Consider the following 27860-nt stretch of genomic DNA (forward strand, 5'->3'; position numbering starts at 1 on the left):
CTTGATCACCAGCTGCATTCTTAGAAGTTGAGCTGATGATGATGCTTGTGCACTGCTGGAAGTCATCCTGGGGAGACGGGGGTGTCAGAGCTTGTTCTTGAGTGCGCATTTGCCATAGATGGAGGGAGAACAAAGATTTTTGGAGTCTTGCAGATGGTGTATTTCAGGTTGCAAAGTCCAGGTTACAGGCTGTCTGCTGCGCATGTTTCCTGCGGTCCCACAGAGGAACACACCTGTTTCTATTGTTGGCGTACCTTCTCACGAAACTATTTTTATTGTTTGTTTTTGACTTACCTGGATTTTCTGGTATATTCACTCTATTGCCCAGGAAGACGTGTTAAAATGTCTGTCTCTTGGGCTGGGCAAGTAGATTATTAGGACAAGAAATCCTCTTCAATAGCAGGCACCAGCTCTGAGCATGTATTTTTGCAAAAAAGCTCATCACACATGCTACCAGAAATGAGAATCTTAAGGTCACTGAAGAAAATGCAGTTATACTTGCAATTTAATAAAAAGGATTTAGACATCTGCCATCTCTTTACACTTCTGTGCAGTGAGTGGGCACTGTTCCCCAAAAGGTTTTGCTGCTTCCATTTTATTTCTGAATTGCAGTAGTCAGCAATTACTCTTAATGCTGCTCAGTGCTGCCTTCATAGTATTTATCATTTACCCCATGTATGTCTCCACAGACTTGACATTGTGGATTGCAGATCCAGAATTGTTATAACCAGTAAATAGCGCACCAGGCTTTCCCCAGGAGCTTCTTTACCTGTATACAGCGAATGCAAGTGGGTGTGGGCACTCTCAAACAAAGGAAGCACCGAAGAGCAGAGGCATTTGTCATCATGGTTTTTATTCTTCTGTGGCCTTCCACAAGATCTGTATTTTCCTTTTTTTTTTTTTTTCTGTAGTTTCTCCTGCAGGGAATAGTTGGGAACTAATAGAGACATTCTGGTCTCCTCTAGGTCTCCCTATAGAAGTATGTGACAATTGAATTAATCTTTAGATACACGTAGGACTTCTAATACACAAATCAGTGTTACTGTTGCACCAAAAGAAAGCGTACAAAAGTGTACAAACTCAGGAAGCTTACAGTTCAACCTGTAAATGTGCTCTAGCACAGAGATTTCACTTTTTTTTTTTTTTCCCTGTGCTCTCCTTGGCCTTAAAGTGATTAGCAATGGAGGGTGACAGGAAGAGGGGGGGACAGGAGGTATTTCAGATTGTCTCTTCTATTTCAGGTGCAGTTTCCCATTTGCATGGTGCTCAGAGGGTTGTGCTGGCAGTGCAGCTGAGTCCATCAGCATCCACAGGCAGCTCTCCAGCTCTGTACAGTCACGCTCACTGTGATTTTTCTGATAGTGAAGTACAGGCCACTTAGAATCCTTTGAGTTGGAAGGGATCTCTGAAGGCCATCTATTCCAACTCCTGTGCTGTGAACAGGGCCGCCACAGCCACCTCAGGTTGCCCAGGGCCTGATCCTGCCTCACCTTGAAAGTCTCCAGGGGTGAGGTGTCGACCTCAACACTGGGGAACCTGTTCTAGTGCCTCACCACCCTTGCTGTACAAATTTAGTTTCTGCCATCCTATTAAGGATGATGTCTTGCATGGGTGTCAGATGGAGGGATCAAAAACCAGACAACCTTTGTTTTCCACTGGGGGGCTTGAAAAGGAAGCAAGGCTGTGCCAGCCCCAGCTTCCCAGGATGTCTGAGGCCACGTTTGCACTTACTGTACCAGCATCTGGGGGTTATGGAAAGAAATTACCTCTGTTCTTGGCAATCCTACAAGCTGACAGCCTGATATGGCAAAATCAACCCATGCATAGATCACAGGCTGCTTTGGGGATGTGTGTGTAACACAAGCTAAGCAGGTCTGCTGCTGTGAATTATGGGCCACTGACATGTCCTTTTTATGGAATCTGGGCCTGAGAATGTGTGTTGGAACCATTGCCTGTTCAAGGGCTGAAGAGCTCTTCCAGTTAAGTGTGGGAGAGGCTGCAGCTGGGAGCCTTCCTTGCAGAGTGATTGCTTGGAGGTGTGGGGTATGGAGAAATTGCCTCAATTTATTTACACAATTCTTAAGGCACACTAGTGTCCATTCATGGAAGTTCTCGCAACCATCTTCAACATAGAATGTATCATACATCAGGTTGCCTTAATTCAGCCCTTCCTTTGTGCACAGGCATTATGCTAGTTTTTAATTATAAGTACTTCCATACATATTTTTCCAGTAGGATTCTTGCCTTATTCTGTGAATGAGTAATTATTCCATTTCTTTTTATCTTCGTCTTTCATTGCATTGCCCCAGGCTTTGTCTAATACAATCCAAAGCTTTCACTGAATGAAGAATTATTTATTTTCTCATGGGCATTTCTGTGGTGCTCTGTGTTCTGTTTGTGTGTTTCACAGCCACTTAATGAACTTACCTTCGCAGTGCTTGTCTGAAATCAAATGATGCTCCTATCCTTGTGTTGGATCTACAGAAGCACAGGAACTGCATCAAAGGTTGTGATTTTTAGATGCCCCGCTTGGTGCCCAGCCACACGGGCTGTACTTCAGAAGAAGGACTGCTCTACAGGGATGGCTCCACTGATTTTTATCTCTGCCTACCAGTTTTCACTTCACATTCAAGGCCCAGCTCTAATCTCTTGGAATTACTATACATTTCCTCTTCCTGCTTCCATTCTGTTGTACTCATTTGGTGCGCTTTCCTTTGGGCACATGCCTTTACACCATCACAGTTACACCACGTGCATTGCTACTGTCCAGCTTTCCTTTTACCATACCAACTTTCACTGTGCCCCAGAGTGCAGACAGTGCGTTATCCAGGACTGTCCTGAGCTGAGCCAGTGCGACTGGGGTGCTGAGTAAGGAGATGTACGCTGTGTGGGATGCTGGAGAAGAGAATCGAACAGAAGGTGGTGGTGATCCTCATGACTTTGAGCAGATGGTGTTTGGGAAGGGCAAGGGCTCTGTGTCCAGGGGTGTGTGTTGCTGTGCTGGGGATGCTGTGACGAGGCAGAAGGATGGGCATTCACCAGCCCGGGTTGCACGTAGAGCTCCAGTTGGTTGGAAAGAAGTGAGAAGTGTTTCTCGAAGTGTTTCTCTGGGAGCGCCGGTGGTAAGGGGTGAGCTTGGTCTGTTCCTACATGCATCCTGGCTGGCCTGCGTTAAGGGAGCTTGTGTCATCCATCTTTGGTATTGATATTCTTTGATTTATGGAGGGGATTAAAAAATTGTCTAGTGTGTTGTTGTTGTTATTGTATGGTTATCTGTTGGGATTCAGTGTGGTACGTTGCTGTAGGAAGTTATAAAGAAACTATATGAAAACAAGGAAATCTTCAGTCTATCATAACGCTTGTAACTTCTCTAGAGATAAATGAAACAATAAATACTGGACGAGGGGAGCTGATCTATGTCTGTAGTAGTTTATTAAATAACGTTAAGTCGGTGTGGTTTTCTGTGGCTGGTTCAATTTCCCACTTGGCTTTTGGAGCATTATTACAATGGTCCCTTTGCTGCGTGCAGGTCCACGGGAGCACTGCATGCTGCCAGCATCGCCTTCCCTGCGGGGCAACCCTGCAGCAGTGTGAGCACACGGTGGTCACGATGCACTGTGGGCAACAGGAGTTGAACCACAACTCGAAAGGGCTGTGGAGGACTCCCTGGGGACTGTCCCGCCTCCACCCTCCTTCTGCATGCTGGGGCCCGGCTGCTCTCAGAGTGAAGGGAGCACATTGTCCATGTGGCCGTGTCCTCGGCACGAGCCCCCTCACAGACGCCTGGTGCGCAGTGCCTTGGCTGTGGGCAGCGCTGCAGCGCACTGAGTGCTCTGTGGCCTTTTCCTTTGGAGAAGCACAGCTGAGTTGGCAGAAATGTATGGAGTTCTCAGAGGAGTTGAGGTGGTGGATCACAGCCCTGAGGGAGGAATACCTGGAGCTGTGCTGTCAGTGATGAAGGTGGGGTCTGAGCCCTGCGGGGTGCAGCTCCTCCAGGGGGAGCAAGGAGTGTTCCTGCTGCTGGAAAGGAGTACTGAGAGCTGAAAGTCAAGAGGAAGAGCAGGCACCTGCTGCAGGAGGGGCTGAGACTGAAAGGGGACGTGTAAGCTGCAGCTTGTTCTCAAGAATAACGTGTGGGCTCTGATTTGTTCTGGAATTCCTTTTAATAACTAATTATACCTCAAAGTAAAGAAGTAATGAATTATGAAAATGTATTGACTTCAGAGTTTTCGTTGAAAAATCAGGTACGCAACTGGAGCAAGCAGCGTCAGAGCAAGAGCTGCTGCAGAGTGATGTGGTTATTGGCTTAGAAATCTGAAGTGCCAAGTGAAGTTAAAGCATAAGTTCCACATTCAATGTTATTTTAATTTAAGTGATGGCATCACTTCCAAAAGGTGTAAAATGGCATTTTCACCTGCATTAATTTATTTCTGATCTTAAAGCAGTCTCCACACATACAGAAGGGGATTCAGACAGCTGTTCCACCTCTGAGGCAGCACTCCCAGCCCAGTGCTGTGTTTGCTGTGCTGCAGGACTTCCTCTGCCATCCCGCTGAGGATAATGCATGGCCATGCCTGGTGCTGCAGGAGGAAGTAATGCATCACCTGTGGAGATTGTCCCACTTGTTCTGTGTTAAAGAAAGCCTTCTTCAGTCACTCAACAGCCATATAATTGCAATGTGGGCAACAGATTTTTATCCTGCTGACTATTCAGATTTCCTCCCAGTCCTTTTTATTGTGTAATTTGCCTTTTTCAGTGCTTTTCCAAATTCACAGGCTGCTCTAGTTCACCTGTGTGTTCACAGCTTAACAACTTGCCCTGAAGTCATTATTTTAAAGTACACATACAAAGTATGTTACAGAGAAGCTGTTGGTGGTGGGATCTTTGAGGCTGTGTTTGGTTAGCGTCTTGTCTTCACGTTCAGCTGTTCTGCTGCTGCTTTTCCTGAGGCCTGGAGAGATGAAGCTTCCGGAGTTCCTCTGCTCTTGGCTGTCCAAGAGCTAGGAGTTAGAAAAGCCCTGATGAGAAGAGTGGCCTGCCCTTAGTGATAGGATTCTGTCACACCAAACATCTTGTTGCTGTTTTTATCCTGTTACTGTCCATGCAATACTTTCTAGGCACTGCTTTTAAAAACAAAGTACAGCTTTTCTCTCATTGCCCCAGGGATGACAACTTCTGTGGAAAATAGAAAATGACCAAATGCTACCTTCCCCAGGAGCCAGATGTCATCAATTTGGAAGATGGGTATCTTGTTAACTCCAGAGGAGCCCCACCATCTCCAAACCACTGCACTGCTCTGCAGGAAGAACCAAGTGATGTTCAGCTTATGTCACTTCCCTCATTTGTAGCAGCGTACGTTTCATGGGAAGGTTTTGGGGTTCTTGTCTGTCAGAGGGACACAGTGAGCAGCAGCAAATCCCCGTGCAGCCCCCCGGGAGCAGCAGGGCTGTGGCCAGAGCAGGAGCACAGGTTGAGGGCAGCACTTTCCAGAACAGCTGATAGGAAATGTACTCTCAGCTGTGCTTTGTTTTTTATCACTATAATTAGCAAGATCGATACATGCACTCCTCTACTCATCTCCACATATAGCCGTGCTTATGCTGGTGCCTCCCTGGGGAGAGCTGTGAAGATTTCAGGGGTCTGGAAAATTCTCAAAAGTTGCAGCTGTCCAAGGGATGTTGTGGTTACTGCTACAGTAGTGCAACAGCGGGAGGAAGGAAAGTTCCATGGCAGTGAGCAGCGGATGGCCTTTTCTCTTTTTCTCCCTTTCATGCTCGGTGACTGTGTGCTGTGCTGTCCAGCTGCACAGGGATGGATACATGTGCTACCAGAACAAAGTAACACAGATGCAGAATGGCATCTTTGTGACCCAGGTGCCCTCCACATCTCCTCTCCTCCCAGCAGCTTTCTGGCTGATGTGCAGTGCTGTGAGCACAGCTCAACCCACAGACGTGTTCTTCAGGTGTGCAGGGAATTTCTTAGAGAAGCTGTTGGGCTTCCGCTGGTCCTATGCAGATTTTCATCTTCTGGGATCTCCAAAGGAAGGATTAATTAGGGCTTTCAAGTCTGTTGCACAATTAAAAAGGTGTGCGTGTGGCAGAGGGGTTACTTTCAACCTTTCCTGGCTCTTGTTTTCTGCTAATCTGTGTCATTTTTTGTCTGCTGACCCTGGGGGACTGTGAATATGAGACCTGCTCATCCCAGCCCGCATAAACGATGTCCTCGTTAAGAGCTGGTGGGCTTAGCAGGGCCCTGTGAAGAAGTTAGCTGCCGGAGCAGAGCGAAGCGGGGGCTGTGCCTCCCTCTGGGCTTTAGCCCCTCCTCATTAAGCAAGTCCGGACTATTGATTGGGAGCTTGTGTTTGGAAGAGTCTTACTTACTCCATGCATTATCTTGACAGATTGATCAGACCTGATTGAGAACCTCTTAAAGGAACGAACAGCTGTAATGGGGAAGTTGGACTCTGTCATCCGTTAGGATGATTCTGGGAGCGAGAAGAACGAGGCTGACATCTTGGAGCAATTGTATTTACAATTAACATGGCTGAAAACGATTGCCTCTATTGATCCCCCCTTCCTGCAATTACAGCCCCATTGTTTACATTCCAGCACTTCGGTTATAAAAAGGAAATTCAATAATTATTGCATTATTTAAAGTTAAAGTGCCACAGAGTTTGCTGGCTACGCTTGCTGGTTGATTTAACGTTCAGTAAAATCCATGCTGAACTCTCCATCTTTAGGCTGAGCAATATTTGGCTTTTAATGAGACTTCAAGGGCTGGTGGAGCAAACGCAGGGCACTGCTGGATGGCCGTGGGGCTGCTGGGGGAACCCCGCAGTGTTCTGGTGTAGCTGGTGCCAGCCTCGTACCTGTGTCCCTGCCCAGACCCAGGGCATAGCTCCTGTCCTCCGGGGGTGCTCAGCTGTCTCTTGGCGACGCTGACAGTTGTTCTGCCTTGTGCAATACGTCTGACTTTGCCCTAAGTGTGCTAAGCTGCTGTGTGCACTGCTGCGGGGATCCTCTGTGAGGAAAGGGGCCTGATGTTTCTGAATGTGAAAATACAGATTCAGAGGATGGAATGTAGGGACTGGCTCTTACCGGGGCTCAGAGCAGTGCCCCTAAAGCCTTGCAGTGTGATTCAGGGCCTTGCATCGAGTATGTCAGCTTCTTTGGCAGGAGAGAGGTCTGCATTTCCAGCCTTCTGAGAAGAAAAATGAAGAAAAATCAAATCAACGTCCAGATTTGTTGCGCAGAATCTCCGTGTTTTCATCTGGTCGTGGTGTTTATAGGGGCTTGGAAGATGCCAAGGAGCCCTTGGGGTGGGCAGCGATGCTTGCTGTGAGGCCATCCAGGTTGCCACAGCTGCAGTGCAGAGGCATGTGGCCATTGGCAGGCTGCTGGGGGGGCTGTTACGTAAGGAGCTGGGGAGGCTGCAGGGAGCCAAAGGTTTTGTAACATTACTTCTTCAGAAGCAGTAAACAACTGCAGGACGTTGGAATATAGAGGAACAGAAGTTCATCTTTTGAACCTGCCGTATGGAGAATCGATTTTCTCCTCCTTTCACAACATCTGGGTTGGGGTGATTGCGGCACTGGCAGCCCTTCCAGCATCCATGCGTCCTCCCAGCGGCTGCAGGAAATTCCAGCCAGGCACACAGGTGTGAAAGGAGAGTAAGATGGATGGGCAGCCCTGACTTTTACGGAGTACTTGGAACGGATCAGGATCAGGCAGCTGCTTCCACCTGACTTTCATTAAATATTCAAATTCCTCTCTTCTAGGAATGTGTGATTTATCTCATGTGGCAGATTGGAGGCGTATGGGGGGGGGGCAACGGACACTGCTGAGGTCTGCTGCGGGTCTGCTTCCTCTCCATGAGAACTTGCAGCCTCACCTCCAGCTCCCTGGGCCCGCGTCATCCTGGGCATGGCTCTTACTGGCGTGAGACACTTCCTTCCGAGCCCTGCTAATTACCTGTGTCTGTCTTCACGCTGAGGAAGACTCTGCCCCTTGTTATCCTCCTCTTCTGAGGATGTGCTGGTGTGCCTCCAGCAGCTCCTCCTGGGCTTGACTGTGTGCTGGCATTGGCTTTCAGAGAACCAGGTGCGGTTTGATGCTGTGCACTATCCCTGCTGTGGCTCTGTATGCCTCCAGGCAGCTGTGCCTCAGTGGGGCCGTGCTGGCGAGGGACTGTGGTGTGCACAGGAGGAGGTCAGGGTGGTGCTCCCAGATTATTGCATCTCTTCAGTTAACCAGGGGTGCGGTTCAGACATATGTCTGACCCACTGAACATAGCAAATAGATTTTGGGAAACACCTTTCATCCCTTCCAGCAACAGAGCACTGTAACAAGCGCCTTTACTGCAGGGATTGAGCTCATTGCGCTGTATGGAACCTAACCCAAAGAGGTCTCAAGCAGAGCCAGGTTTGATTTCTCTTTAAAATATTTATGAAAGTTTTTAGAGATTGCATGAAATGATAAACACTGCCTACCAAAACAGCAGTGAAGTTGTTCGGCAGGAGAGAGTATCGCTGGTGTTGTGGTGGCCACATGAATCCTCTGTTTTTATTAAAACAGTCTCATCTCTGAAAAATTATGCCACATATATGGCATGGGGATGAGCAGCGCTGCCTGCAGCCAGACAGATTAATACAGCTGTTTCATTAAATTCCACGACTATTGAAAAATATGGTGGGTGCGGCAGTGCTGGATGGGGAAAAGACAGATGATAAAATAAACAGTTTGGAGATGTGTGGGATGGAGATGGAGAGAGAAAAATGAGTATAGCGTCATTCCTTAGTTTGTTTAAAAGTTACATTTCCACAGGAATATGGTGTACATGGCTGTGCTGTTACTTATTAGCAGAAACCATCTCCCAGCCAGGCATGGGGCAGGGGAGGCAGGGCAGTCCCACACAGCGCTGCTCGGTGCCCAACTCGTGGCCGTGCTCTGATCCCTGTCTGTGCCGTCCCACCGCGTGCTCCCCTGTTTGAGGAGTGCTGCTGGCGCCTGTGTGTGGCGCGGAGCCCCGTGGGGATGGCTGTGTTGGCCCAAGGGCACGCTGCCTTTCTCTGCTGCCGATTTAAACTGTTTCTGCACGCAGATCCTCCCAATTGTGCTGATTCTTTCAAGCTAAACCCAGAACGTAGCAAGGGTGGAGTTCTATGGTATTTCCTTATCTGATCTGAAATGCAGACCTGGCACTTTTTTGGGGCAGGGCTGGAGCCATCCTGGCTGGCACAAGCGTGGCAGCTGGTGAGTGGCTCTGCCATGGAATTAACCCAAATACTGCTACCCAGGTGAGAAACGGAAAGAGGTGTTCTGGACGCTGCTGCGTGCCAACATTCCCACCATGTGCTGGGAGCTCAGCTTTGCGCTGTGCCATGCAGCTCTGCCTGGCAGGGATCGTCCTGGCTCTCACTACACGCAGGTCTTCTTCACAGCAGTGTGTCCGAGGAGGTAGTTGATTTTGGCAGGAAATTACCGATTTTTCTTTCCATAACTGACTGGGAGTAGGTACTCCAGAGAGCAAGATCTGTGGTAAAGGTCAGGGGGAAGCTGTGATGGCCAGTGAAATAAATGGGATATTTGAACAGCATCCTTTGCCATGAGAGAACGTGGCTTTGCACACAGACCCATGCATTCCTCACGTGGAAGATGGGCCAGGTTTGGTGTGATCTGTGTGCAGGGAAAGGTGTGATGAGCTGTATAGTGGTGTGCTGTGTACGTACAGAAACAGCTCCTGTCCCCCGGGGAAACGTTACTTGTGAGCCGTATGGTTTCCATCAGAGCGTTCCTCTGTCTGTTTCTGATTTAAAGTGGAGCTTTGACTAAAGCTGATCAATATTTTGCATGCCATGCGTGAAGAACCAGATGTTGGAAGTTTCCTATCATTGAAAGGGAGGGAGGTGAACACCCTGCTCAGACTTGCAGAAATCAATGTTCTCTGACAGAAGTCAGTTGGTTTTCCTAGGAACGATGTATTCCTTTGATTTTCAAGTTGATCTGTCTTCTTACAAAGTTCTAGTTTAATATTTTCAATGTTTTCTGTGATACGGATAGATGGGAAAGATTCACATTATGATGGACAACAACTGCACTTAACGTCTGGTGCCCCATCATTTCCAGTAACTCAGCTCCTTCCTTTTGCACCTTGTCTCATTCTGGCCTCTACTGCAACACAGATGTGAACCACAGAGGAAGAGATCACACGGTGGTGGTGGTTGGGGCATTTTCACACTTGCAGGGATTTCGGCAGTTCGGGCTCTGCTTCTGGTTCCCACAGAGCCACATCCTTGATGCGTCCTTGAACCCATGACCAGATGGTTCTGTGATTGCTTACTTGGGATTTCTGCGCCATCTTGCCGAAGATCCATTTCGGAGCTCTTTTGACACCTTCTGGCCCCAAATGAGGTGTTTGTAGGACGGGTTCTGTCCCCGATGGATTTCTGAGCTGAAGGAGGAAGCTGAGGCAGTGCAGGAGGGCAGGAGGAGGTTTTACTCCTCCTAGGCAGAAATGGGAGGAAGCAGAGCAGAGCGGGGCTGGCTGAACAGGGCTGTGCACAGCTTTGGTGACTGGCTCACTAACCTTCGCTTTTCATGTCTTAAGCCGTTGCTCTTTTTGTGGCTCAGGAAGAGGGTAATGGATGCAAACAATAGAAATAAGGGGAGGAATAAGTTCTTATGAGGGAAAACAGCAAAAAAAAATCTTCTGAAGGCACCAGTGGGATTAGTGCCCTGGTGGATTCTTCAAATATTACAGTGAATTTAATTAAATACATCGTGATCCCAAAAGAGGCTAGTCTAATTAGCCAGATCTAGAATACATTTATTCTCTTCTTTTGCACTTCCAATCAGAAGCCTCAGCATCAGCTCCTATCCTATTTTTAATCATTCCTAGACTCAGAGGGCTCTCCTTCCTCCATGTTAGCTAAGCACACAGGGCTGGGTAATATGTCTTTAATCTTATCTGAGCTGTAACTGAGATAATGCCTGTCAGAATTTTTACCAGAAGGTCCTGGCTGCACGTAGACAATATTTTTGATTGACAAAAAAATGTTGATTGATCACGTCCAGGTTGCCCAGCTTATGTGCCCTGAGCAAAGCGTGTGGTGAAGAAAGGTTCCATGGGGTGACACGGAAGCCAAAAATGGGCTCTCGAGGCTGGAGGGTCAGAGCTGGCGTGGATTGCCGCTTAGCTGCGACGTAGGTCTGTGCCCCAGACTCCAAGGAGTCTTCACCCAGGGGCCTCCTGTGCCCTTTGGTAGCTGTTTTTCCCGTGCTTGTGGCGAGCCCTTGCTGCAGGAGTGGGGAATATTACAGAACCTCTGGGGGTGGCCGCTCCCCCATCTGGGTGACGGAGGCCGTGCTGGGCACCAGCGTGCCTGCGGGCAGGGAGCTCTTCCTATGGCTGTAAGAGACAACTGCTGCCTCCCGGGGTCTGCAACATGGAATAGGCATTCACTTCTCTAGTATGGTCCCAGTGCGGACGTCTCTGCTAAGCAATTGATAGATTTTTGCCAAGAGATCAAAGTATACTTTCAAATCAGCTGTATTGGCTGTGACAGCACAGCGTCAGGGGGTGACAGGCGTTCTCCTGCCAGCCCCTGCTGGTGGCAGCCGCCGCGTGCTGCCCCTCCGCCGGCACTGCTTGCAGGGCCCGGGGCGGCACCTGGGCGGAGCGCAGTGTGCTGGGGGTGTATCTGTGTGAGGTGAAACTGAATGCCCCCCAGCTTTAAATATGAAGGAATTAGCTACGTTTGTGTTGTAAATAGTTGTTAATGTTGGATCTGGTATTCTTCTTCACTGAAGTTGGTCCTACCCATCTTTCTCATTTCATCGTGCTATGTTTTCCTCACTTTTTAATCTGAAGAGCATGTGGTATCTTGAGAGCAAACAGTCCTGATCGTTGTGTTTCTTTTTGAGAAAGTGGCTTCTTAGCTAATTCCCAGGTGGCTCTTTTAGCAGTTTGCAGTGGACTAACCCAGAGAGAATGGAGATGGTGCATGGAACTCACATCTCTCTGCTTTGTTCTTCACAGCACCTTCAGCATCACGAGAGCGGGGTTGAGGGTGAAAGCTGCTATTACCACTGTGTCCTCTGTAACTACTCCACCAAGGCCAAGCTGAACCTCATCCAGCACGTGCGCTCCATGAAACACCAGCGGAGTGAGAGCCTCCGCAAGCTGCAGCGTCTGCAGAAGGGTCTCCCTGAAGAAGAGGAAGACCTGGGACAGATCTTCACCATCCGCAAGTGTCCGGCTGCTGATGTGGGTGAGTGCTGTGTTTCTTGCATGAACAGCCTCAGGCTGTTGCTTGTGTGCAGCACAAGTGTTTGACTTGCAGCATTAGGGCCATCTGTGGCGTCTCTTGGCAAGTGCAGTGATTCTCTTCTTTTTCTTTCCTGTTGTGGGGATGATGCTTGTTCATGAATAATAAGTGATGGAATATGACAGGACCGCTGTTGTACTCGCGGTGTCACAGATAGCTCTGCCTCACAGGGCTTATGGTTGTGGCCCTGAAGTTATGCGTGTGCTTCCTTTCATACTCATAGGTGATTTTCTCAGTTCCAGTAGGTCTAAATGCAGCTTTGATGTAGAGAACTGTGTATGTTCGGGTTAGAGTCTTAAGCAGTGAAGTTTTGTTTGTCTAAACGTTTGGGCAACTGTAGCAGATCAGCATACTCTACTTTCTGTAGATGTTTCTCGTTGTGTCAAATGATGTCTTGAGCACCAGTGCGTTCTTATCTGACTGGTTTGTTGATTTTTAGTATGGCAGTCACTTCAGACCTGGAAGAAGATGTGGCTGAGGGCTAGGCAGGAGAATGGGCAGATGTGCTTGCCAGTTATGCACATCTCCTCTTGACAAGTGGGCAAAGCGCATGACACGGGGCAAGCATTACGCTGTACAAAAGGTGATAGGGAAGGGATTGCAACCGTGAATCTTGCAACAGAAATTCCCTAAAGGAGACAGTGAGTGTGGCTGAAACAGAAATTGTACTTTATTTAATCATAAAAAGCTTCCAAAACTTTTAAATGTTAGGAAAAAATAAGATCTCATGAAGGCCTGTTTGGAGGGAGGAGGAGAGCTCACCCAAGAAGGCTGCTATGTATGCTGCCAGGTGTGATGCCTGAGCTGCAGGCATGCACATCGGTGGAGGTCATCACGCCAACCTCTGAGCCGCAACCAGAGCTTTCATCCATGGCTGCTGTGGAAGTGGCTGAATCTCACAGAGAGGTGCTCTGAGGAGCTGATTTTCTGCAATGAATAGCCGTAGTGAGAGGCAGGGAAGAGTGGTTGGAGCTTAAAGCTGCTGAGAAAGGAAGGCAGCTGGAGGAGAACCCTTGCGGGTCTTAGAAATGTCCCTTGAATTAACACTTGGGTTGCTTTGCTGGTAAGCGTGTTGATAGGAATGGTCTGAAACAATTGCAAAACAGACACAAAGTAAACCAGATTTTTTATTGGGAATTGAATCACATGGTCTGGAAAAAAGTGCCCCATCTGTGACCATGGAGGTCTGGCAGAGTCGCAGGTGTGCGCTGCGCCTTCCCACAGGTCACAGTGACAGGGACAGCACGCTGTCCTGGAGGGAACAGGAGCTCTGAGAGCAGTTCTGCCTCTCCACGATGCTCTGCTCTGAAATAACATTCTGATTTTGAAAGGAAAATGTTGACCAGAGTTGTACGGTTTGTGAGTTTTCTTAAAAGCAAAAAAGAATAACATCTGTGACACACAGAACTTGAAACTGTTTGTTTGCTTTTTACTTCAGAAGTATCTCTTTCTTTGCACATCTGCCAGGATTATGGTATTGCAGGTACTTGTACAGAAACTCACTAGCTACAAAGGAAAAGGTTTTGTCAACCGCTTAAAAAAAGGTAATTTTTTAAAACTAAAAATCTTGATTAATCGCTGAGGGGAAATCTCACGGACGAGGCCGGCCCCATACAGCGCAGCACCTGGCTTCCCAGAGCTGCCTCATGCCGTGCTCCCTCTTCGTGCGCAGAAGGATCTGCTCTGAGCAGGACAGCCTCTCCTTTGTTCTCCAAACTTTCAGACTCTCGGTGCTGTGAGATGCTGCTGTTGCACATTTCACTGCTGCAGCTCTGTGCTGCGGTGCTGTGTGGCAGGGACAGGCGCGTCCCAGGGCCCGCTGAGGCCTTTGCTTTGTGTCAGGTCCGAGATCCACCTGCACTCATCCGCCGTGCTCCTGCGTGGGTTCCGTGCAGGGGTTCTGTGCGCAGCCCTGGGGCCCGGTGCCATGCTTCTGCTCACCGCACGCTCTTTACAGTCCTGCCTGTTGTACGGCGTGATGCTGTTTCTGCTGTATCCCTCTCATGTTTTTTGTCCTCCTTTCTGCAGGCTAGGCAGACCTGCCTTGCTGCTCTGTGATGAGAAGTCTCTTGTGATAACTGATAACATGAGAAAATCTTTCCTGTGTTTCAGACGCCTTGAGTAGAAAGTGCTTTTCTGATCTGTGACACTTCTCTGTCAGCGGGGCCCGCAGGGACAGTGACTTTTTGCTGATGTGCTGCATTACAAGTGCACTGGTTTGTTTTGATGCCTGCTATTACTCCCCGGTAATCATTGCTGTGATTCTCTCTCCTCTTCTGGTTAATTATATTTGTTTAGAATTCGTTTTCCTTACAAATACAATATTGGCTTTCATTTTCTCCAGGGTGAGTCCCCTTTTGTTACCACTGCTCTTTCTGCAGACTCTTAAAGTCTTTTTTATTCCTCACCCTCTTCCACCTTCGGCAAAAATTCAGGAGGGAGCCCAGTCCCAGCCCAGCCCATGCCACTGAGGCTCTGCAGTGTCCCTTCCTGCAGAGCTCCATGCTCAGGGCAGGAGCAGCTCCATCTCAGTGCTGGCTCAGTGCCGGCACCACACCTCACCCCACTCCTGCAGCCACACAGCCCCACGTGCCTGGAGGAGTGGGGCTGTGCGGGAGGTGGGGGTCCCATGCTGCTAACGAGGTACAGCCCTGGCACAATGCGTGCCAAGGTGAGGAGCTGCCCTCCTCCTGCTCCAGCCACAGTTGCACTTTCTCATCTGGAGACCTCTGTGACTTTGCTAGCGTTGCTGAAAGGTTCTTTACCTCGTTTTTTCATTCCCCAAACTCTTCCAGCTTTTGCTAGTGTTTTCATCTCTAACTTTGCATAAATCTGTTGGTTAGAGCAATAAAAGATAGCTCAGCCCTTTTGCTGTACCTTTGTTAAACAGGATGTGTGCACCGAGTAGGTGGAGACACGTCCTTCCCCTCCGTCCTCCAGTGCTTTGTTGCAGGGAGAAGGTGCCAGGGTTCAATGTGTGTCCATGTGTACTTAACTCGCTGCTGTGTACAAGCATGTAGGAAAAAGCATTGCTGTCTCTGGGGCGGTATGTAGATATTTGCTTGTGTAGAAGCATCTCAATCTGTTGGAAGAGAGTGTCTGATCATACCTTAATTAGTCCTCTAACAATCTACAAAGGTCAGTGCCAATTGCCTGTTCATTTACATTTGTAATTGTGATGATTCTTGATTGCACATTAGTTGCAACTCATTCCCTCCCACCCCTCAGAAAACACATGCAGCAGCCTAAGAGCAGCCTGCAGATACAAGGACCTTTGTGTCTGCTTGTGCCAGCAGCACAGCCCTCACTGAAACTTTTGTGTCTTTTATGGCAAAGAAGCTACGCTCAACTTCCAGTAAAGGGATGGTGAAGTCATTGTCGGGGAAATTATATGGACATCAAGCAAGAAATTCAGTCCTCCTTGAGCTGGATAATTAAAGACGATTAAACTTTTCTGTTTGCTCTGAGAAGTGTGCTAATTGCACAGGAGGAGGGAGGTGGGCCCAGCCTGGACGTTCAGTGCTTTTGTTGATCAGAGAGAGTACAGCTTTAGGAGGCGGGAGTTTGTTTTCTTCTGTGGGGTATTTTTGGACTGTTGCTGTAGTATCCAGGATGCTGCCATTGCAGATGTCAGCCTCTTGCTGCAGAAGCATCTGTATAATGTTACCCATAAGCTAATTGATTTTTAATGATGGGGGGTTAGGAAAAAACCGTAATAAAAACCGAAAGCTTCTCAAGATGTAGGGATGGATGCACTTAGGACTCATTAGATAATGATAGAAATGAAAGAATGAGGGGAACCCACACCAAATTTTCAATGAGGCTATGCAGGAGTTTCCTTCTAGAAGGCAGTGACTGCAGGCAACCCGTTCTGTAGCACAGGCTGTGGTGGGAGCGGGGTGCTGTGGGACGCAGCCCACTGCTTGCCCTGTGCATTGCTCTTTGCAACTGTGGGATGTGCGTTTGTTACAGACACAGTAGCTGAGCCTGTTTCTCTTCGGGTGAGTGGTGATTGTAATTAATGTTTCCTCCTTTACCTATTACTCCTGACTTTCAGGTGCGCTCCTTTCTTCTTTTCCGAGGAAGTCTGAGTACCATAATGTGGACATAATCTGTGTGATTGCTGAGAATACTTAGGAAAAAAAAAGTCAAACCTGGCGATCTTACGGTTGTGCTTGAGGCCAGCGCAGAGCTCCTGGATAGCTGCTGGAAGTCGTGTTATATTCCATTGGAAAAGCTGACCATCTCAGCAATGTGAGTCATCCTATAGACTATTTTGCATAGCTAGCAAGCGAAAGAATAACTTCTCTTCAGTGGGGCTTTAGTTGCTTTTTCCTAGCTCTGTATACTTCTGGAGAGCCCCTTTGTCCTGCTGGACACAGGAGTGTTCCCCTATGACCAAAGTAAGCCAGCCAGTAATACCACTTCTTGTTTTGAAAAAAAAATTTATGTGTTTTGTGGTGCAAAGGGATGCTCTGCTGGGAACCTGCCCCCTGTGCTTGATGTACTGTTTCAGCAGTTCTCCTAATCTCTGCCAAATCCTGAGCAGCCATCCTCTTCCAACACACAAGGTCATTGTTAGGGATCCTTGCATGTGAAGTCTGAGGGCAGGCTCTCTGGAAGCAGTTGCTGAACTCAGCCAAGTGCAGTCAAAGGACGCTTTGTTTGGGCAGGGAAGGAGCCGGAGCTCAGTGTCAGCAGGAGGATCGCTGCCTTTGCGTCCTCCCTTGCCCATCCTGGCCTCACTGGAGCATCCAGCACTGTGCAGTGCACAGTGAGGACTGGCTACTCTGATCAAATTGAATAATCTATCTACATGAATACCTTTACTGTAAAACTTTGTTCTGGTAGAAATCTGCTCTGTTCCCAGAGCTCCTGGAAGAATGGAGTACTCCATTGCAGCAGCTCTCCCCCTTTTGCCCTGTGAGCAGAGGTGAGTGCGCTGTCCCTCCACGTGTTGCTCATATGTTCAGCCTTCTGAAGGACTGCAAGCTGTAGCCTGAAATCAGGATGTGAATTTCTAATGAAACCTAGTATGTAAACAAATATAGCTAAAACTGTTGCCAGATGAGAAAATCCCTTGTGGTTTAAAATAGTGGTTACCAAACTCAGCTTGGTTTCATCTGTGGTGGCTGCAGACATCTGCGTGCTTATGTTGCTTGCACCTCTGTTTTCATTCTGAGTCATATGAAACGTTTTGCTATTGTTCCTCTTTCCTAAAAGCAGTTTCTGTAGCTGCACCAGGGCTATGGATGCATCACTGCTAGAAAAGAGTGATGGTAAATGAGAATGCAAGCAAGTTCCCATGGGATCAGGAGCAGATCTGTTCGTGAAATACTCAGGATGCAGTTTGCAGTATGAAGAGGCTTCTCTTAGACAAAAAAAATCTATTTAGTAGAAGGGAATCTTGATGTTGTCAATACAAATCTGTGACTTTGCGAGTCTCACAGAGTGTGTTACTCTTTTCCTTGAGGCCAGAGGTGCTGCACTCTAAGTTTCCTTCTCTCCGATCCAGGCTCTCCAGTTCTTCCCTTCCCTTGGTGGCCGTGCTCTGGACTTAGGAATGGTGTTCAGGCCATCTGTAAAATGAAGTGATGCAAATGGTGTAGAAAGGGGAAGGAAACTATCTGGGGGAGGAACTGTCCTGTTACTTTCCAGCCTTGCAGAGTGGCAGCCATGAAGGCATTTCTCATTCACAATCATCAAGCACGAAGTAATTATTAATGTGTTGTTTCAAGAGGGATACAAGAAGCTCCTTCGGAGTGTATCTTAGATGATTGCTGTCTCCATGCTTCCAGTGGAACTTAAAAACTTTTAAAATTAAGATTGGTAATGCCAAATAATATTCCTCTCTGCTTGAAATAACTCAAGTTTATTAATATGTGATGTCCTCTACTCGGTCATCGCTAATGCTGAAGAAATGCATGTTGCTGCTCCTTCTGATTGAGGTAATGGAGGGTTTCACAAAGCAGTAAGATTTTTATAAGCCTCTCTACTTTTTCATGGGACATAATTGCACACAGCAATTAAAAACTTCCCAATGCAGATTACTTGTACAGTGTCTGCCAAAGTACCGTGTGCAGGATTTGTAGTGCAGTGTCCGCACAGACAGGAGCTCACTGCAGCTCTGGCCCTGCAAGTGATGCACAGATTGGTCGGGTTGGAACTCCTGCGTGGTGCAGCTCTTCAGGACAGGGAAGCAGTTCTCACTGAGGGAAGATATAAGGTGTATTTTGAGGAATTCAGCGTAAGATTTCTCACCTACTACAAGAAGAGCCCCAAAAGAAGCTTTGTATGCCATCTCTTCCTGCTACTTTTGTCTCTGATAATCAGAAGGTCCTCTGTCTCATGCTGCTGCTGGTTGTCCCCTCCTCCTCCCAACTGGATTCCTTCCTCTGGTGTTTAACAGCTAACCTCGTTTCACAGCCTTCCCCTTGCCATTTCCAGACGTGTCCTTGATTGACACATTTAATAATCTACCAACCAGAATGACAATCTGAGCTCCCGTGTGCAAACATCGAATGCTGCCCAGCTTCATTAGCTTCTCTCGGGCTTTTTGCCTCTCCCTCTCTTCCTGCAACCCAATATTGTGTTTTTCCAATATGTTATCTGTAAACCCCTGAAGGCAGCAGCCTGCTTAGCTGTTTCTGAAGTGTTGCATGTAAATGCAACCAAATCATCGGTGTGTAAATCGTCAGAGAGGCGTGCGGTGCAGCAGCCCGGTCTCAGCAGGTCCTTGGGAGAGGGCCAGAAGGGCCGCGGGCGCCTGGCGGTGTGCACCCAGCTCTGCCGGCTCTGTCCTGCGGCGCAGGGTGTGCAGCAGCTTTGTTGTCTGAAGAGGAAATCCGTTTCTGTCATCTTGTCCTCAGACATAGGGAGTGAGATGAGCTATTGTCCTGTTTTGAGAAAACATTCACCCACGGTGCAATAACATACGTGAAATAGCAACAAAAAGGGAAAACAGCTCGTGGCGATATGTAGGTTAAGCTGATTAAACTTGCAATTCCCTTTTCCTGAAGCATTTCTGATTTCTGTGCCAACCCCACCAAATACCCCCACATGCAGGATTATCATCTTGTTTTCCAAGATTTCATGTCATGTGTGCTCATTTAAAACAGGAGGACAGCTTGTTGCTTTCCTCTGTTGTTCAGCTGAACTCTGGAATTTTTTCATTTTTTGTGTGGATTGAATGGCTTAAGGAACTTCTACCTTTCCAGCAAGCTCCTAATGGGAGCTGCAGAGTTTCTGCCCTAGGTCTCTCCTCTCGAGAATGTGTTCAGAGCCTGGGTAGGTAGCAAGCTCTCTTCTTTACAGATGGATGCAGAGGCAGGTGCAGACTTCTGTTTTAGTTCATGTTGTTTTCTCAAGATTAAAAAGATACACCACTTGCAGCAGGAGGTTGGGGTTGCTGTCGACGGTTCTTTTGGAAGGCTGCTGATGAGAAGATAAAGCCACATAATTTAAGAAAGTCAGTCTCTTCGGAAGCTGGATGGGCTTCCCTGTCTTGGAGTCATTCCCTAGCATTGTTTGCAGCCATTCTTCCTTGCGTGTATTCCCTTGTCCAAATTTTGCAGAACACTGTTCCCGTCTCAGTGGCATCTTTCTGTCTTTGTGCTGGTAGGGCACCATGGGACAGTCGAGATCTGGTCTGGCTTCAGAGAACTCAGGGATAAAGTTTGTTCCCCTTTAATATCTGGCAGAAACAGATTTCCTTTGTTATTTATTTTTTGGGTTGGTTTTGAGTTTGAAGTAGAAAGCAGTTGTGTCCTAGCTCTGTTTTGACCAACCAGCAGCGTATAGATAATCTCTAAAGGATATGAAAGGTTTAATCATTTTAATTTTGTTTTTATTAAAGTTTATCGTGACTTTTCATGTGCCCCTGGTAATGCGTGGCGGGGGGGTAACAGAGATCCACACAAACCCCCGAGCATTCGCTTAATGAAACTCTCTAATGGGAGGCGCCTGGTGGGAAGGAAGTGGTTAGATAGCGGGCTGGGGAAGGCAGACCAAAGGCATGCTGTAATATCACTGAAACGTGGCAGGAATCTCATAAACTCCCCATCTAGCTCCAGCAGACACTTGTCATTGGGAGCTCATGGCTTTCATTAAGCGGAACGAGAGGAAGCTCTGATGGCTGACTTGTTCCAGAATGTTTTTCTTGTTCGGTTGCATCTTAAAGCTCTTTCCACTTCAAAAAAGTACAGGGAAAAACACCAGATGTCGTAGCAAAGCACTGGGAAGATCTTGGTCCCTCTTCTACTCTATGTTTTTATCCCCATCAAAACAAAGTCTGGAGCCAGACTGAACTGAGTTGTCAGCAGCTTCCCTGCTGCATTCAAACCAACTGCTCTTTCCTTTGGACAGGAAAGTTGTGTGCTGTACCTATCCCTCACTCTTGGTACTGAGTTTGGTCCCAAAATCTCTGCTGCTGGTGCCAGCCGCACTTTCTGCTTCTCTCCCCTTTTTTTCTCTTCCCACTCTCTCTTTCGCTTTCAGACGAGGGAACTTCTATCCAGAGGACTTCAGGTGGTTGTTGCAGTGGTGCAGTCTTGAATTCAAAACTGAAGGACCTCAGTAAAGCCATGGAAGCACTGCCATGAATGCTGAATGGTAGTAGATACTGCAGCCGTGTCTCTGGATGTATTGGAGAAGGGTTAGATGTCAGCATGGGCAGCACAGGGTTCGTGTTAGCAGCATATTCAGCTCATGTTTGAAGTCTCCTCCTCACATCCATGTTGGTTCTGTTCTGCCCGCTCACTTCACCGAGCAGGGCAGGGCGTCTGAGCTGCTGCTGTGATGTTCTCATTGCAAGGAGAAAAGGAAAGCTTCCAAAAGTTTGGATACAGATAGGAACTGTTCCAGCAGATTGTGTTCTCCTGTCAACCCTAATTTACGACCATCCCTTCCACAGTATTACATGGGAGCAGTTCTTCTCCAGTGCCTTTCCTAGAGGTTTTGGCTGCTTGTAGCCGTTGTTGCACTTGCTGTTGTCTGCCTACATCGCCAGGCTCCAAATTAAATACACCTGAGGTGAACAAGCCTTCTTCTGTGTTAACAGGTTAATGGGTTCAGGATAACCTCTCTTGGATGCTTTTGTTGGTGCATTAACTCTGAGCCTTCCCTCCTGGTTCTACTGTTGACCTGAGCCGCAGGGGCCGGAGATCCAGCCCAGAAAAGTGCTGATTCCTTGATTCCTTCTTTGCTGCTAATTTGCCCGGTGACACGTTAGGTGGGGACAATGGCAGAAAGAAAAAATCTTAGTCATGTTCAGCTGGACAGAGGCTTTGTGCTCAGGAGAACAAGGATGTTTAACTCGCCCATAAGCAAACAGTGGATGAGAGTGAGGAGAGGCGGTGCTGCTCCGCTCCCCTGATGGCACAGCTCTGCCCACTGCAGTGGCTGGGCCAGGCTCCCTGCTGCCTCCCAGCCATGCAGGGGTATGCTGGGCTGTGCCAAGGAAGATGGGAAGTGGGAGCGGGACCCCCACCTGGCAGGTGGTGCCTCAGGGTTTGCTGCAGCTGGCAGCATGGAGTCTCACGGAATGACTGCTGGCAGACGTGGGAGCACGGTGCTCTGCTGTCTCATCTCCCCTCAGTCGTACAGGCTCGCACCAAAGGAGCGTCAGAGGCTGTTTCCCCTGGATGAGGTTTGCCTTGGCTGCATGCCCATGGTTTGTGTCACAGCAGCACCCCGTGAAGGTGGCAGTTTCCACCGCTCAGCTGTTTCCTGCCCATCTGCACACACTGTCAGCAGCGAGCCTTTCTGGCTGAATGCTGTGATGGGCCATAAAAATGAAAGTTGTTCTTGAAGCCAGACACTGTGTCCAGACTTGTGACCGTGTTCTGGGACTGCTGCTGTTCTTTGCTCTTCAGGGCTGGAACTTTTGTGATGCTGACACCAAAAAACACTGCCAATGCCAGCAACATACGGCAGTTTCCTTGTTGGAGGAAGCATTCACAGGGCACCAGGAAGCGATGGGCAGGAGCTTGCCAGCTCAGGGGGGCTGGCCCTGATTCTGGAAGTCTCCCTCAGTAACTGGTAGCTCATACGGACCGGTTTGGCAGGATGCTGCTAGACAGAAACACCAAGCTTGTGTTCCTTCTCCATTTTCATTGAGATGTAGGAAGAACAGGATGTGGGATGGTTGGTGTTTCTTGAGAACTGCGTACACGAGGCTGGATGCAGTCTCCCTCATGTAACTGTAATTCTGTACCTTTTCATAAGTTCTTTTTCTTGAAAAAATGTGCACTTTTAAAATAAACTGATATCTTTTATATAGAAAAGATCATCTGAGCCAATGTAAACAGAGCTGTCTCTGAGTCTGACTGGGGCACTACCAGGTTTTGCTGGGCCATGGCAGCACGTGCTGGAGAAAGCAAATCTATGCTTCCTGCAGAAGATAAAACTGTGTGATTAAGATGGGTGCACAGGGTGCTTTCGTGGCATTGTTTCTGTTCATCACACAGTAGAGTTGCACTGGATTTCTGGTCTCCAGCTCCATCTTTTCGTCACAGTGGAAACTACAGGGCAGGATCCCTTCATTCCTCTTCCTGTGGTGCGTTTACACCATTGGTTGGAACAGAATCTTCATATGGGTTTTCCACAAGACAAAGTTGCACTGGCTTCTTGCTGCAGAGGGAACTCCTGTCCAGATGTTCAATGCAAAGAGCAATAAACAGGTCACCAGCGACCTCTGGGCCTTGGATTAGCAACGGTACTAAGCAGCCATTAGCACTGCATTAGTATTGCAACGTTTAAAAGATTTTTTGCTTAGAAATTATAAAAATATTGCTGATTTGTTTTAGCAGTTCTCAGAGTTCTAAAAAGGTGGAACTGAGACTCCAGAAACCTGCACAGCAGCAGAGTGCTGACGTGAACTGATAAAAATACATCACTTCTACATTCAGAGTTTCACTGATGGAACAAGAAGAGTATGTGCATACTCTTTGATGTGGTTGTGAAAGTGAATTCCTTCAACTTGATTGTTAGAAGGGAGAGGTTGAGTCTTTTCTACTGGACTTCCCTTAAGATCTTCAGGGACACAAGAAGTGTCCTTCTGACTGCCCAGTATGCAAGGAAAGTCCTCCCAGTCCAGCCATTTCTAATTCTAACCAGTGCAGGCTTCTGTTGCAGCTGGTCAGCCAAAGCCGTTCCCAGGCAGAAAGAAGTGGTAAGGAGCTTTTCCAGGCCTTGCACACCTAGGCCCATGGCATCAGCACACTCGTGTGCCACCTTGTTTGGAAAGCGAATTTTAAACTTGTTGCTATTACACATGCGACTGTGGATTGCTGCATAGGTTTCATTTTTCTATACAGAAGAATCATTTATGGAGGCCAACACAAGTCTGCTGTGTCATGGTGAGCACTGGAAGAGAACATCCTCCACTTTTTCCCTCCTAACAAGGAGTATTCCTGCAGAGCATCAATTCCCTTCCCTTCTGCCTTCTGGGAGCAACAGGTCTGATGGTCTTTATCTAGCTGACAAGACTGGCAGAGAGTGCCTGATATAAATGAAGAAGTGCTTTGAGATCTTTGTTCAGATGAAGCATTGTGAACGTGGAAGATACTCTCATCCTGCAGCTCGTTCATTAGGAGTATAGATTTAATTGCAGGAGATACAGAGCTTGCTTTCTGAAATTGATTTTGTTCTTCTTTAAGAGCCATAGGCAAAATGAGATTGTGTACCTTATCAGTGGGGTGATTTGTGAAAGGAGGTTTCACAGCAGCCAGCACAGGTCTGGAAGTAATGACTGCCCAACCTGCTCCAACGTACCCAGCGCTGTTACACATACTTTGACTTGCATGTCAGAGGCACAGTCCCCTATGTACTTGCTAGTAGCCTTTCATTTGCTTTCTTTTCCTTCTGTAAGGCCTGTTGAACCTCTGGTTAAACATTAAAAGTCCCCCAGACTGGAGCTGCTATGATTATTTATTTGTTTTTTTCCACCAAGAACTTGAAATTGCTTAATAACATGTGTGACAACACCAGTGTCAAGCTGCAGCTGATTCAGAAGGGAATCTGGGGACCTGTAAATAAGAACCTCCCTCATGGAAGGGTTTCTTACTTATTCCTGTCGGCACCATCTTGATGCCGCTGCCACGCGTTTGGTTTTGATCTCCATGATTTCTTAGGCCATGAATTTCAAAAGTTAATTGGGAGTTTTATGAGAAAGTATTATCTGTATTTGCTCCAAATTTGCATTTTTTTCTGTTCATTGTCAGTTCTCCAGAGACTGGAGGATGAGAGGAACAGTATTGGTTCAGCTCCTTTGAACTTTGGTCACTTCTGTCGAGGCTGTTGGATTTTCTTTGCAGACCAAGCAGCCCTAATCTTGTCTTCTGTGTAGACAGCGCTTCATATCCTCTCCTCATCCTTTCATTCATCAGAAGCCGCTTCATGAAGTAAACGTTCAATGTTTCCATCCCATTCCACGTGTCCTAACGTGTTTCTTTCACACACACAGTTTCAGGTGAGGGCTCCTTTGCTCTGCTTGCAGGGTTCCCTGGCCCCTTCCTGCGCATGGTGCGCTGCTGAGACCCCCCAAATGCCTGAGCTGGGCCCGTGCTGGGACTCCTCGCCCTTAAAGCTCTGTGCCACCAAATTTTGCCTGCCACACTGTGTGCGGGGCCCTGCTGTTGTGCAGTGCCGGGCACAGATGACAGAGTGGCCCTGGACAGAATGTGGGGATGGACTCAACGTGACTTAAGAGCGTCTTTCTTTGCTTTTCTGATTGCCAGCATTCATGCAGAGTGGGAGCTCTCACTCCTTTTCTGGGAACTACTCTCTCTCATTTGGTTACCAATTAAGCTGGAGCATTTTGGCCTTTTCCATCCTCCTTTTTATTGTTACGAGGGGTGAATTAGGACTTAGTGTTTCGGATTGTTCTCTGGCCTCCACTGCTACTTTGCTGCCTCCTTTGTGGCAAAACAATGGCATTAATTTTGGCTTTTGCAGCAGGCGGGCAATCTGGCAGCACACAGTGCCTGTCCGTTCCACTTCACTTGTGCAGCCACCTCTCCTTTCCACATCACCTACTCACTTTTCTCCTTTCTTTTCTTCCCTCCCCTTCTGTGTGTGTGGTGTGGAGTGGAGGATCGCTCAGGGTTTATTCCGCTCCAGTCCTGGTGGGGTCGGAGGTTGCGGCTGCTGGTGAGGGAGCTGCGTGCCAGGCTGAAGCCATCCTGCACGAATTGGCCGCAGTGGTGAAAGAGGAAAATTTCACCAGGACGGCCAGGGTCACTGGCCTACTCCTCTGCAGAGTAGCAGGAGCAGGAACATGCTGAAAAGGCAGGTAGCACCTGCACATCTCATAGGTGCTTTCTGAATGGCACTGAGGCTTTGTAGTGTCCCTCATTGGACATAGTGCTTCAAGCCCTCCAGAGCTGGGTACCACTGGGGAGAAACACTGAGAGCCAGGGCTGAGGGCATCCTCTTGTAGCCCCTGCAGGTAACTCATATTGAATAAGACACATGTTAAGCGCTATTTGAGGGAATGTTACTCCAAATGGTGCCACTTGCCATTCTTTTTTTTTCCTCCGCAAGATTGCATGAAAGGAAAAACATTATTAGAAATCGAGTGGAAGAATACTGTGATTTTAAAAGAAAAAGTAAGGATGGTCTTGGAAGGAGCAAGCTGATGGGCTCCTCACAGTGGACTTGCCAGGGCCCCGTGCTGGGAGGAGGAATCTGGTGCTGGGCAGAGGGGCTGGAGCAGCTGTAGAGTTCTGGGCCTGTGGGGCTGTGCTTGCTTCTGAGAATGCCTCAAAGTCGGCACTGTGGAACAGGGACCTCCTGCATGGCAGTACCCCAACTCCTGGGCTCCTGCTGGGCTGGGCCGTAGCTTACAGGCACGTGGTGACCCCTTGGCAATGAGGTCTGGATCCCTTTTCGTTTTCTGTTAAATAATGTAAGAAGGAATACAGGGATTGGAAGTGTTTGCCCGGAGTCCACTGTTAGGACGACTTGCAGCTGTGCTCCTGGTTCCATGGGGCAGCGGTACCGGCTCCAGTGACAACAGGGGGACTTCGTGCACAGCCCGGCCCCGGCACACGCTGTGCTCACGTCAGTGCAGCGGCAGGAATGCGCTGCAGGTCCCATGGCTGCTCTCTGCCTTTGGAAGAGCTGGTTCAGGGCTCGGCTCTCTGCCTCTATTCCCTGAGGTTTTTGCACAAGGGGACTCTCGCCTGTGAGTCTGGCACCAGGTCTGGAGCCCTTGAGGTTTCTTCAGCTCTGAAGGAATGTGGCAGGCCAGGTGCTGCCTGGCACCCAGCGCTCGTCCTTGCCTTCCAGAAGGCAGCGGCCGATTGCATAAATGGAGTGTGCACACAGTCAACAGTTTCCTTTCTTCTGCACAAATTGGCAAGGACTAACCTTGTCATATCTAGTGCAGTGCTAACGGGCGCCTGCCTCCAAGGGGTAATCATGCAGGCATAAATTCGGAAAGTTGCTAAGCTATGAGCAGTCTTATGAGCATTAAAAGTGTCCTCTTTGCCAGAAAGGTCATTCATAATTTGGCTGCGCTGCTGATGTACAGTCAGTGATATTGATTGATTAATGTATAAAAAGCACCAAATCCATTTGCTTCTATGAAAGAGAATAAAGTGCAGTCGACTCTCTCTTTATTTTCACCTCATCCTTTTGTTTGAAGGACGTTTTTTTTCTCTTTTTGTTTTGCCAGCTAGGTTTAAGGGGGTTACAAAAAGCCAGTTTCTGCCAAGTAATGCGTTCACAAAGAGAACATTGATTCACATCAGTGTCGCTTGAGTTACCCTTAAAGGTTTGCCAAGGAGTTGTTCTTATATTAACCTTCTGTTCATCAAAGATGAAATAAATAAATAAGTCATAAAATCAGCTTCATCGCCCACACCAGAGTTGGATGCAAAACAGGAATTTCTTCAGTTAGGAATTTGCACCCAACGTACCACACCAGGCCTCCCGCCAGGCCGCCATCCCTGACCTCCCGCCCTGTGCTCTGTCCCCTCCGCGCTGCCCCCTCGCAGGGAGCCGGCGCTGCCCCACGGCGCTGCCCCACGGCGCTGACAGGGCCTCTCTGGCAGCACAGGGAGGGGGATTTGCTCCCAGCACAGGGCTTAGTTCTGCCCCAGTGCCTCTGTTTTCACACTGCCCAGCGCTGGGAGCGGGGCCGGGGACGCTTTGTTGGGCCGGGCTGGGAGGCTGCAGCGCTGGGGCTGGGCAGGGGCAGTGGCAGAGGAGGAAAGGGCTGTCCCTGCTCGCAGCTGGGAGGAAGTGGGAGCTGTGCAGTCGCATGTCGTTCCTAAGCAAACAAATCCTGACGTTGATCTGACCGGCCTAGGGAATGCTGGGGAGGGCGGTGGGTGTCTTCTCAGGCACGTGCAGTGTCCTCACGGCTGTCTTGGCTGCTTGGACATTGGGACCATGTGCTCACGCAGTACTTGCTCTGTTCTGAGCTTAGACGAACAATGGTTTCAGGAAGGGGACTGCTGGTCTTATTCTGCTTTCATGGGCAGCTGTGCATGTCACCCTGTTCATAAGGCAGGGAGCTCAGCTGGCTGCT

The 27860-nt window shown here is 48.4% G+C and overlaps 1 protein-coding gene across 1 annotated transcript in view; it reads left to right on the plus strand.

Annotated features, from left to right (window-relative positions):
• Window positions 1-11973: 11973 nt before the first annotated feature.
• ZFHX3 (zinc finger homeobox 3) overlaps window positions 11974-27860 on the plus strand; it is a 71521-nt gene continuing 55634 nt past the window's right edge. Inside the window, 1 exon segment of the mRNA XM_031555416.1 lies at window positions 11974-12268. Within this exon segment, the coding sequence (XP_031411276.1) occupies window positions 11989-12268 (280 nt within the window). The 5' untranslated portion in view covers window positions 11974-11988.

The sequence above is a fragment of the Meleagris gallopavo genome, chromosome 13 (genome assembly GCF_000146605.3).
Source record: "Meleagris gallopavo isolate NT-WF06-2002-E0010 breed Aviagen turkey brand Nicholas breeding stock chromosome 13, Turkey_5.1, whole genome shotgun sequence".
Lineage (NCBI taxonomy): Eukaryota > Metazoa > Chordata > Aves > Galliformes > Phasianidae > Meleagris > Meleagris gallopavo.